Source organism: Myotis nattereri (assembly GCF_964212035.1).
Source record: "Myotis nattereri genome assembly, chromosome: 16".
NCBI classification, from domain to species: Eukaryota; Metazoa; Chordata; class Mammalia; order Chiroptera; family Vespertilionidae; genus Myotis; species Myotis nattereri.
The window spans coordinates 45,464,997-45,477,648 of record NC_138091.1 but is presented as its reverse complement, the minus strand read 5'-3'; the positions used below and the strand labels follow the sequence as shown (position 1 = coordinate 45,477,648).

Genomic DNA, 12,652 nt, shown 5'->3' with positions numbered 1-12,652 from the left:
ATATGTCACGTAGATGTACATAGGGCTGGAAATATGTAAAGCACGTTCTAGATATTTTTTTCTGTTTAATTTTAGAATATCTTATAAAAGGTGGGGGGTTTATATTAGTGGTAGATTGCCTTTTAGAACTCAGTTTGGTTCAGACTGGTCAGAACACAATTTTACCAGAGACTTGTTCTGATGTTCAAGAGAGGAGACCCTAAGTGTTCTAAGTAGCAGAGAAAAGCTGCTCTTCACTGGGACCTATACTAAGCCTTCCCTATTACCCTTGGCCATGTCGCCAGCCCTCTTCAGTTAGCTTCTCATGAGTTTAGAACCCAAATGTGTGTGTGTTTTTCATAGCTTAGCATGATGGCATGTACATAGTTTACAAAAACAAAGATGATTACAGTTGACATGGGTTTGAACTCTGCCGGTCCACTTAAACATGAATGTTTTTCAATAAATACTAAAAATGTATTTTCTTTTCCTTATGATTTTCTTAATATTTTCTTTTCTATAGCCTACATTTGTAAGACTATAGTATATAACATACTAAAAACGTGTTTATCGACTGTATGTTACCGATAAGACTTCCGGTCAACACTATACTATTAGTATTTATGTTTTGGCGGTGTCAAAAGTTAAACATCATTTTCAACTGCATGGGGCGGGGTGTTGGTGACCCTAACCCTCCATATTGTTCAAAGGTGAACTATAATTCTAAACCTCCTTTGACTTTTGGTTTCTTCTGTACAATAGGAGAAGTTAAGGCTGCAAGGCCAAATCACAGAGGGGAGCAACATGATTAAAACAATAGCTTTTGGTCGCTATGAGCTTGATACTTGGTACCATTCTCCCTATCCTGAAGAATATGCACGACTCGGACGGCTCTATATGTGTGAATTCTGTTTAAAGTACATGAAGAGCCAAACGATACTCCGCCGACACATGGTAAGTTGTCTGGGTTTCATGATCATGTTGGCAGTAAGCAATAGGATCTCTACATTTTGACATGTGTCCTAATGACAATTATCTAAGCACCTCTCAGTGGTCCACAGGAATGGGATGAAGGCATAGGAAATCAAAAGCCACATTAGGGTGGTGGTACACAGCCTGTGGCTTGGCTGGTGCTGGGTGGCACTTAAAGCAGCCAATGACCTTTATCCACATCCTATCATACACACCTCCCCGCCTTTTTTTCTTGCTGCTTGCTTTTTTCCATTGTTGTTTTGCAGATGGATGACCTCTGCCCTTAGTTTTTAAGTATTGCAAATTAGATGAAAATAGACTTCATTAACAGAATGGATCCTTTGGTGCCTTCTGAAGTTGTTTATTGCTTTTTTTTGTTTCAGAACATCTTTCTTCTTTTAGGAATAAAGACTTGAATCTGATTTTATTGTTGACAAATATGCTTATTAGCTATTTTGCCGCTTTAAGCCACCTTTCTTTCCCTAGTTGTGGAATTAAAGTCTTAAAGGGACTTTCTGCCATGGAGTAGGATTGAGGAAAGGGTAAGGGACAGAGATAACTCTTTCAGACAGGGAAACCTTTCTTTTATCTTGTTTCTATTGTCCTAACATAATTTGGCTCTAGGCCTTTTATGGTGTCTCTCCTTCCCCTTCCATCTTTACTTCCCAAGGTTTCCATATGGTGAACCTCCATAATCCAGGCTTCCCATGGTTTCTGTTCTTACATTCCTCTCCCCAGTTTGGTGATTCTTTGTGTGTGTTTCTAACTCTGAAGCACACAGTCTATAGCATTGTGGCCCAAAACCACTCCTATGAGTGAAGCCCTTCAGACTCTGGCACGCTTGACTTGGGGTGAGAATAGAGTGCTGGAGGGGAGGTGATGGGCAAAGACTGGTGGGGACACTAGGGCACAGGGGAGGATGGTATCAGCAGGACTGGTCTCCGTGATTGTAGACGATGGAGATAAACTAAAGTATGGTTTTGCTATGTGAAAGTAAGGCTGCTATTTTTATTGATGTGAACTACTTACCATTTTTGCCATTTTTTCTTTTTGTTTCTGGTTATTTAGTGGCACTAACCAATAAAACAGCCAAAGAGAGCAAGAACTAGTAATAGGTGAAGAAAACAGGGTCTGGATAAATCTGAAGGTCAAGTAAACATTCTGAATTTTTGAGCATCTCTACTGTATTATATGAATTACAAAAACCAAGTTTCAGGAAATAAAAACCTACTTTACCTAGTAAGCCATACTTCTGATTCCTATTGCTTCAGGCATAATCATTGAATTGGGCCCAGTTTGGCTTCTGTTTCTAAACTAATTGTGTTTGTCTGTTTTTGGGAAAAGCCACCTGAGTAAAGGGGTGGTGGTGATAGGGACAAACTATAGATGAAACTTTTTCGAAGCAGTTCCAATTAATATTTGGATTTGCATGTGACAAATTAGGTCATGATTCTTAAAGTTGACCAAAAGTCACAATAAAAATATAATGGAAAATGTTCTGGATATGTACATATGCTTTCTAAATGTATTTACATAAAACCTTTCAAGAATTCACCTATTTACAGCAATGATTTTCAACTGGTGTGCTGCAAGAACTTTTTAAAACATACAATAATTGACTATTTAGTCAGAGGCACTGACATCTTTCCCCTTAGATTGTAAAATACAAAAAAGACAGGCAACACAATAGCCGTCTGTCCAGTGTGAATGCCGTGTCTTGAACCATAAACATATAGGTCATATAATAGAGCTGCATCTTATTGGTCAGGTTGCATAATAAGTTTGCATCTGATTAGTTGATTCTTTTTTAAGAATAGTTTATTGATTTTTAGAGGAGGGGGGAGAGAGAGAGAGAGAGAGAGAGAGAGAGAGAGAGAGAGAGAGAGAAATGTGAGAGTAACATTGATCAGCTCTTAACACCCCCAGCGAGGGATTGAGCCCACAACCTGAACATATGAGCAACCTCGGCATGTGACCAGAATTGAATGGGCAACCTTTTGGTGCATGGGACAGCGCCCAACCTATTGAGCCACACCAGCTAGAGCTGATTGGTTAACTCTTGGAACCAGAAATTCTTTTAAACAAGTGTAGGCCTGATTTTTTAAAAAGTAACCTTGGCCCTAACTGGTTTGGCTCAGTGGATAGAGCATCGGCCTGTGGACTGAAGGGTCCTGGGTTCGATTCTGGTCAGGGACATGTACCTTGGTTGCGGGCACATCCCCAGTAGGGGATGTGCAGGAGGCAGCTGATCGATGTTTCTCTTTCTTTGATGTTTCTAACTCTCTATCCCTCTCCCTTTCTCTCTGTAAAAAATCAAAATATATTTTTTTTAAAAAGTAACCTTGGAACAAAAAGGATAGGTAATTACAATCAAAACTATACCTTTTTTTTGTCCGATTGATAAAAAATATACTTTTTGGCGTGCTGCAGAATTTTAATAATTAGTTTATGTGTGCATGAGATGGAAAAGGTTGAAAATCCCTGATTTACAGCAATGGCTGACTGGCTGCTTTAAATCTGTTAACGATTCAGAGTAAGGAAAGGGGTACCTTGTGCCCCCTTGTGGCCAAGTGCCCTGCCGGCGCTGCTGGGGGCCACCCTCCACCCCAGCTTCCTGCTGCTCAACCAAGCTGCCTTGCCTCCCCCACCCCCTTTTTTTTTTTTTTTTTTTTTTTTTTTTTTTTTGCACAGAAGGATTTGCTCCTATTTCCTTATGTAACAAAGGGGACACTTGGGGCAACCAGAGAAGTTATTGGTAAAGGTGAGAGTAAAGCACTCCTATCTTAACTCTAAGCTGCTTGAAATAAGCTGCTTAAGGATTTCCTGTTGTTGCAAGGCATTTTCTAATAAGCACGGCTATTTTTATTTATCTGGCTTTTATGTAGTAGATGGTTTTAATCTCCTGGATTGAACCGATGCCAGACTATAACCCAGAAAACACTCCAAACTGCTAGAAAATATCATAAATATATTACAGTGATTTAGAAGCCTTAAATTGTTATACTGAAAACATCTTGTTTTACTACATGTTCTCAAGTGTGTTCAGCTATTTGTCATCTCAGCTGACTAAAATTGTAGTTATTTTTCGCTTCTGAGCAGCAATCTTGCTGGGAAGGTTGGTTTTCCTGATGTCCGTTCCATTCTCTTGCAGGCCAAGTGTGTGTGGAAACACCCACCTGGTGATGAGATATATCGCAAAGGTTCAATATCCGTGTTTGAAGTGGATGGCAAGAAAAACAAGGTAAAAAGTGGTGACCTAAGAAAGTGGGGTGGTTGTACATTGACAGGTTTCAGAAGGAATTTGTTTTGTGTCCATCTCACCTTGTAAAGAAGATAGAACTCTTCTGTTGGCCAAAATACAGTTCTTCATTAACTACAATGGTCTGATCTGTAATTTTAGGCCTTTATCTGATAAGTTCAGAAGTCACTGGCCCACACATGAACTCTGTTTTTCTGCTTCCAGATCTATTGCCAAAACCTGTGCCTGTTGGCCAAGCTTTTCCTGGACCACAAAACATTATATTATGATGTGGAGCCCTTCCTGTTCTATGTTATGACAGAAGCGGACAACACTGGCTGTCACCTGATTGGGTATTTTTCCAAGGTCAGCAGGATCTCGAGATTAAGAAGCTAATGGTCGGAGCAGGGTGATTGATGTTGGCACTGGGAACGCAAATCACTGACAGGAAAAGGTCATATTCTGGATAATGATGACAGCCCTTCCCTTTTTTTAAAAAAAGGAAAATCCATGTCAAAGATTGTTTAATGAAAATGTGCCATTCTTTATTAAAAGCTTCTGGTTTATTCATTTCTGGACTTGAGGGTTGGAGATGCCTATTAATTACTGGCCAGAGCCCTGCCTACTAACCCACAAGCCCACAACTTGTAGTCAAGCCAACTCTCCTGGCTTTGCCCTCTTCTATGTTATTAGCTCGAAACCAGGAGTATATTCCTTTTGCCATATTTTTTGGAAAAAACGAAACACAAAAAGACTAGGTTCTTCCCATGATAATGCCACAGTGCCTTTAAAGACTCAAAGCCAGAATGTGTTTATGACTTTTTAAGATAACAAATTTATTAAAAACGTAATTCCCATACTGTACAATTCACTCATTTAAAGTGTACAGTGATTTTTAGTGTGGTCGCAGAGTTGTGCAATTTTCATTACCTCAGTAAGGAAGCCCATACCCATAAGCATCACTCCCCATTTCCACTCAACCCCTCCTAACCCTTCTGTCTTTGTTCTAGACATTTTGCATAAATGGAATCCTACAATATATGATTGGATTGTTTTTGACCTCCTTCCAGAATGGGGACTTACTGTTTGGGATCTCTCTCTTCAGTAGGCAGCCCCCTTTTGAGAAATTACTTTTGAAGGGAGCTGCCCTAGCCTGACTCTGCAGTCTAATCCGTTTGGCCCTGCTCTGTGACTATAAAAAGCCCAGAGCCAGCCCCCTTAAGAGAGACTGGAGGTCTCCAAGCTGGGGAAACCCTGGGGTTAATGGCTTGGCCATCATAAAGAGTGTGTAACAGCTGTGAGCCGGATAGCCACTCCCAGGACTGGTTAGCCAGATACTTTGCAAGCAGCCTTATTTTGTATCTGTCTGCTGACACCTTTAGTTTGAAACTCGTATGACCTGCTCATCTGTTCTTGATTTTAGGAGAAGAATTCATTCCTCAACTACAATGTATCCTGTATCCTTACTATGCCTCAGTACATGAGGCAGGGCTATGGCAAGATGCTCATTGATTTCAGTAAGTGAAACTGCTAAGCTCCGTGTGGCAGGGAACATGTGAATATTGTCTTTTTGTCCTGTGGTCCCTACAATTCCTGGCGTGTAGCCTATGTATACTGGTGTTAAGTGAACGAGTAAGTCGGCAGAACCTGGATATCATCAGTTGGCCTGGTACACATTGAATACAGGACTCTGAGCTTGGTGGGAGATCAGAGGAGAATAAAGTAAGGTTGTTAGGATGATCCCAGCTTGGGATTTATGAACAGCACATACATGCATAAGGCATCAAATCTGTTCGTGGGTGTTAGGGATTTCAGTTTTGTAAGGGCTTTTCTAGAGGCAGCCTGTATACCTGATAGAGGCTTTGGGGCTCATTAATTATGGCTTCTGTATTTGGGAATTTTCCTACTACCTAGAACTTTATTTGTAACCCCAAAATCAATACTCTTGGCAGAGTATTGGCAGCAATACTTTTGCTGCCATTTGTGGATATGTGTGTAGCAGCAAAAAAGTCACCACACATTTCCATCTGAGGTCAAACAGGTGACTCGTTTCAGCTCTCAGTATAATCAAGTGTTCTTTCAAGGGTCTATTAGTGGCATATTTTTCATGTTTTTGTTGCTGATTTTAAATGACACCTAACATAGTGCTGAAATACTGTCTAGAAAGGCTTTGATGTACATTACAGAGAAATATGTATTACACTTCATTCGGGATAGGTTATTGTGCTGTAAGTTCAAAGTTACTGTATCAACAATATCTATTAAATGAAGTGTTGTTAAACAGAAATACATAAAAAGGTTACATATTGATTTGTTGACGAAAATGTGACCAGAGGCTTACAGGAACCTAATTCTATTTTCCTAGGAGCGATGATTTAGTATTTTATAATTTAGTGTTTGCAGTGACTTTTTAGAACATAAGTACAGTGAATAACGAGAATCAACTGTATTTTACTGCATTCACTGTCATTCCACATGCTTTAGTCCAAATTAGAATTCTAGGGGGGGGGGGGGAGATTATGTATCTTTAATGGGTAACACCTATTACCAGCATGATTTTTATGGAAATTTTCAAACATATACAAAAGTAGAATATCTTCTATCTATATAAAAGCTTAAGCAACCAATTGACCTGTCACTATGATGTGCACTGACCACCAAGGGAGCAGATGCTCAATGCAGGAGCTGCCCCCTGGTGGTCAGTGTGCTCCCCACAGGGCGAGCGCCAGAAGCCAGCCTCACAGCTGGGAGCCGCTGCAGCAGAAAGCGCTGCTGGCTAGGTGGCAGGCACAGCGGCCCGGGATAAGCAGGAGCCACGCGGCGCCCGGCCGGGTTTGGGCTTCTCCCCGGCCTCCTGCTACTTCGGGCACTGCAACATCCCCAAGGGGTCCTGGATTGCGAGAGGGTGCAAGACAGGCCAAGGGACCCCATGGTGCACAAATCTTGGTTTACTTATATTCCCACCCTCAGTTATTTTAATATTGCTAAAACATAAGATCTCTTACATATAAGAACACCCAAAAAAGTTTTTAATATAAATTACAGTATTCAAAATACCCTTATATTGTGATTTTTGTTCTTATTGTTACTCAGATCCAGATAGATTTGATATATTGGAATTGATAGATGTGTCTTGTAAAACATTTTTAATCTGAGCCCTAACCGGTTTGGCTCAGTGGATAGAGCTTCGGCCTGCGGACTCAGGGTTCCAGGTTCGATTCCAGTCAAGGGCATGTACCTTGGTTGCGGGCACATACCAAAGAGGCAGCTGATCGGTGTTTCTCTCTCATCGGTGTTTCTGACTCTATACCTCTCCCTTCTCTGTAAAAAATCAATAAAATGTATTTTAAAAAACAACAAAAACATTTTAAATCTGAAAGTTCCCATTCCATCTCTTTTTCTTTGCTCTTTAGTTGTTGCAGAAAGCAGGTTCATTTTCCAGTATTTCCCAGACTGAATTTTGCTGACTGTGTCCTATAGTGTTAATGGTAAATGTTTAGATAGAGGCTTCTTGAGATTCGGGCCCCCCCTCCCCCCCCGCCCCCCAACTCCTTCATGGGTGGTATTGAGAAAATCTGTTTTTTTAAAGCAACTTTACTGAGGTGTTATTTGCATGCCATACATTCATCCATTTTAAATGTAAAATTCAGTGATTTTTTTTTTAATACATTTAGAGTTGTGCGATAATCTTCACAATCCAGATTGAGATTTTCATCTTCCCCTCCAAAAAAATCTCATATTTATTAGCAATGATTGATTTCCCATTTCCCCATCTCACCAGTTTTAGCATCTACTAATCTACTTTTTTAAAATCCTCACCCAAGGATGTGTTTTTGTTTTGGGTTTTTTTTTTTGTTTTTGTTTTTTAAATGTAATTTAGAGAAAGGGGGTGGGGGGACATCAATTGGTTGCCTCCTATACATGCCCCAACCAGGGGTCAAACCTGCAACCTAGGTATGTGACCTGACTGGGAATCGGACCTGCAGTCTTTGCTATATGGGATGACGCTCCAACCAACTGAGCCGCCAGCCAGGGCTAACCTTTTTTAAAATACTTTAAATTTTTTCCCCATTACAGTTGACGTAGTAGTTTCAGGTGTACAGCATAGTTATTAGACATTTATATAATTATGAAATGATTGTCTCAGAAGTCTAGTACCCATGGGATGCCGTACATAGTTATTACAGTGTTATGGACTAATCTACTTTTTGTCTCCATGAATTTTCCCATTCTGGACATTTCATATAAATGGAAGCACATAGTCTGCTCTTGTCTGTGTGGCTTCTTTCATGTAGTATAAGTTCTCGAGGTTCATCCATGTTGTAGCATGTATTAGTACTTTGTTGCAAAGACTTTTTTTTTTTTTTTAATATATTTTATTGATTTTTTACAGAGAAGAAGGGAAAGAGATAGAGAGTTAGAAACATCGATGAGAGAGAAACATCGATCAGCTGCCTCCTGCACATCTCCCACTGGGGATGTGCCCGCAACCCAGGTACATGCCCTTGACCAGAATTGAACCCGGGACCCTTCAGTCCGCAGGCCGACGCTCTATCCACTGAGCCAAACCGGTTTCGGCCAAAGACTTTTTATAGCATTGAAAGAGAGCATGAATGACTGATGAGAATCTTTCTTAGCTCTTCATCTTTAGAGGTTTCTCACTGAAAATCTTTTTAAGGTAATTGGATTACATTAAGGGAAGGCAATCTCAGGACTACTAGATCTTCAGAAAAATTCATCAGGGCTTTTACCAGTTTATTGAAGGATATGATAGGCATATATATAAACCTCCAAGTGAAAGATGCACAGGGCAAGGTATGAGGAAAGAGTGTAGTAGCGCTTTCATGCCCTCTTCATGTATAGTTCCGATAATCTATTAAAGTTCAAAATGTGAAAAATAAAAGCTATGTAATGAAATGGCTTCACATCCCAATTCTTATGTATCCTGTTCCCAACTCACACCTACAGATAACCATTGCTATTAAAGTTTCTATTAGTCTTTCAGAATTTTCAGTGTCTATTATAGTAAATGCAAATACACATTCTTCCCCTTTTGCTTATACAAAGGTAGCATACTCTACAACAGCTATATAGTATTACACTGAATGAATGAAGTTGACTGAACTCTAACTGGTACTGCGGAGTACTTCCATACAACTTCTTCCATGTTGGCACACTGTTCTTTTCTCTTAGGATGGGATATGGTGTTGCTAAAAAAAAAAGCCTGTGTGTTTGTTCCCTGGCAGGTTATTTGCTTTCCAAAGTGGAAGAAAAAGTTGGCTCCCCAGAACGTCCCCTCTCAGATCTGGGGCTCATAAGCTATCGCAGTTACTGGAAAGAAGTGCTTCTTCGTTACCTGCATAATTTCCAAGGCAAAGAGATTTCTATCAAAGGTTGGTTTTTGACTCTAGAATGGTTGTTACCCAAGATGTTAACTCCACTGAATATTTTAACTTTTCCACTTGGCCCTATTCATGCTTTGTAACCTGCAAAGATAATGCCTCATTCTGTGTTTTATCTGGACCTAACAGGAGGCCCACTGAATATGGGTCTTTGAACTTGATTTCTGTAGGGGCCAAGAGTGGTTTCTTGCTGTAATATCTATTTTCGTAGTTACTTGGACTGGTCAAGTGAATGCTTCATAAACTTTTTCTGAGCTGGTTGGGTTGAGTATCAAATGCTCCAACCATCTGGAGATCATTTGCATATCCTGTAAGGGGGAGGGGACTTGATCAGGGAGTCTGCATTTTGGCCAGGTTCTTAGTAGATCTTCTGTTTCAGAAATTAGCCAGGAGACAGCTGTGAATCCTGTGGACATTGTCAGCACTCTGCAAGCCCTTCAGATGCTCAAGTATTGGAAAGGAAAACACCTAGTTTTAAAGAGACAGGTAAATTTTTATCAGCTCCTTGCACATTAATAAATGTCCCTGGAAGCCTAAACAGCAAAGTGGGGCCTTACTCACCCTAAGGGAAGGTAACCTTCCCTTCTTAAAGGAGTTTGACTATGTGCATCTTTTTATATGGACTCTTTTCTTTAGCGTGCAGTGATGCCTCCATCGGCTTATCCTACCTTATCCTATCAGAAGCTTTTGGTAGCTCCTGTATCATTTGGATGGTACTAGTTAAGCAGCTGTATCTTGTACAACACTTCTAGCATTCAATAATTTTCTTAGATTGGAGAAAATTACTCATCTGTAGAGTGGAATGAATAAACTCCAGGGCTTGTGAAAGTGGTTTTAAATTCTTTCCAGAAAGCTCAAATCCATTTTCAATTTTAAAAAAATATTTTTTTATTGATTTCAGAGAGGAAGGGAGAGGGCGAGAAAGATAGAAACATCAATGATGAGAGAGAATCATTGATAAGCTGCCTCCTGCTTGTCCCCCATTGAGGATCGAACCTGCAACTTGGCATGTGCCCTGATGGGAAATGGAACTGTGACCCCTGGTTCATAGGTTGATGCTTATCCACTGAGCCACATAGGCTAGGCCATTTAAAATATTTTTAGTTGACTCATATTTATCATTAGGGAAGATGACTAATGATTTTCAGCTATTACTGAGGCTGTAGTAGGAAGAATGGATTCGCTAGTAAAGCGTTTTGTAAGTTAAAGATAATTTTTTTACACCTTAGTATATTGTTAAACCTTTGGTGATTCCTTCTTTGCTAACAGTCATGTTGGAATTCATATATCATGCCATTTTAGTTTAATGTGTTTAATTTTTCCCATTTTTCTCCTCTAGGACCTGATTGATGAGTGGATAGCCAAAGAGGCCAAGAGATCCAATTCCAATAAAACCATGGATCCCAGCTGTTTAAAATGGACCCCTCCCAAGGGCACTTAAAGTGACCTGTTACCTGAGCCAGCGAACCCCAGCAGTAGGAATCCGTCCCCTAGGGATCTGTCTGTCATTTCTGTTGCTCTTGTGATTGGCAAGTACAGCATCCTTTGGGAAGGCCATCCCCCTCAGGACTGTCCTGGCTCCGACCCTCATGTACACTGCAGACGCTGGTTCTGAGGAACTGTTGTTTCGGCCTCAGTGAGGTTGCCCGGATGGGATCTATATTAGACTTGAGCGCAGGTCCCTCATAGCACTGACCCAAGGTGTTCTGTTTGGTCCCGTCCCTGTCCAGTCACCGGTTCTCTCCTCATGCTCTCTAGCCCCATGAGGTTGCCTTGTGTCTTCTAAACTTGTAATAGTGCTTCTTGCCGCCTGGTCGCCAGACCTCCAAATATAGTTGCCACTGCCGGGACCTTTCCAATTATTCCTTACATGTGTGTTTTGGCCGGGCAGGGAAGAGGTAACACTTCAGCGTGTGTGTGCTGGGAGGGGTCCATTCCTTTTGGGTTTCATCTCACTTTAAATATTTTCCTCCATTTTTATGGAAAGACTTGTTTTGATCAGTGTCAGGCTGACCAGAGCCAAATCCTTTTGAAGCTTCCCCCAGGGATTAGTCTTGAGAACAGCACATCCTTTATGTGAATGAGATGGAGAGAGGGAAGAGGCGGAGATTCTGTGCCGAGTTCACCTGTGGGCAGTGGGCCATGTCTTAGTGGAAGGGAATGAATGCTTTTTGCCTCACCAGAAAGTGCCCAATAGTAAATGTTTTCCTCCCTCCTGACTCCATGCCCCCATTATGTTTGTAGGTGCCAAAATAATTTCCCGTTCTCCCTTTTATGCGGCATGTTGACTGGTTCACTAACTGCAAAACCATTTCACCAGTACCAGTCTGACCTAGCACACCTTTACTTCCACATAAGTTGCACTGATTTCTGTCTGAACATCCCTGGAGAAGTGGAAACGAATTGAAAGTCTCTCCACCCATGACTCAGCAAGGCAGAATGGCCACCCGCCACGATTCGCTTCTCTTTTCAGCAGTGCCTCACCCGCCCTCTAGGCTCAAGTGCTTATGCTCATCCAAGATCCTCCATTTCCTTTCTGGGATTTGCCACCATCCCCCTCTTCTCTGATCTCCTATCTTTGGTGGTATTTAAGTGAAGGAAGAAATGCTCCCTCTAATTTCTCTCTAGCCCATTATAACCTGCTATTTTGGGGCAGCTTTTGATGTGTGACATGTCACCCTTCCCAACTTGATCGCCTATAACACTGCTGTCTTCTTACGGAGCCCTCACCACAATCCCGACTCTGGTCATTTGTGCCTTTCTCTTGTCATCTCTGTACACTACTTAATATTCACTGTGGGTTGGGGGGAGCTCATTTTAAGCATGTTCAGTGGCAGCTCCCTGCCAGTTTCAGTGTCACTGTTAAAATTTATCCAAAAGCAACTTCACTGGGGGTTTTCTTAAAGGGTAAAGGCCTTTTACTGAAGCTAACCCTCCCCCACATGTGGTAGAATGTGCTGTTCTATATCTACTCAATAAAGCATGTTCTCTGCTTACGTCTGTTTCACCCAGGAGGTCTTATTACGAAACGGTGCAGCTCACCTGCTACTAATAGGAAATG

General features: G+C 41.1%; 1 protein-coding gene across 3 annotated transcripts in view; it reads left to right on the top strand.

Annotated features, from left to right (window-relative positions):
• The window catches only part of KAT7 (lysine acetyltransferase 7), a 34,371-nt gene extending 21,774 nt beyond the window's left edge, over positions 1 to 12,597 (top strand). For 2 of the 3 annotated variants that reach the window (XM_081109700.1, XM_081109701.1), the window contains exons 9-15: positions 742 to 933; positions 4,103 to 4,192; positions 4,415 to 4,555; positions 5,613 to 5,706; positions 9,436 to 9,582; positions 9,971 to 10,077; positions 10,931 to 12,597. In XM_081109700.1, coding sequence (XP_080965826.1) covers positions 742 to 933; positions 4,103 to 4,192; positions 4,415 to 4,555; positions 5,613 to 5,706; positions 9,436 to 9,582; positions 9,971 to 10,077; positions 10,931 to 11,032 — 873 coding nt within the window. In that variant the 3' untranslated portion in view covers positions 11,033 to 12,597. The remainder of the gene's footprint in view (positions 1 to 741; positions 934 to 4,102; positions 4,193 to 4,414; positions 4,556 to 5,612; positions 5,707 to 9,435; positions 9,583 to 9,970; positions 10,078 to 10,930) is intronic. The other variant, XM_081109702.1, reaches the window with a different exon arrangement.
• Positions 12,598 to 12,652: the final 55 nt, after the last annotated feature.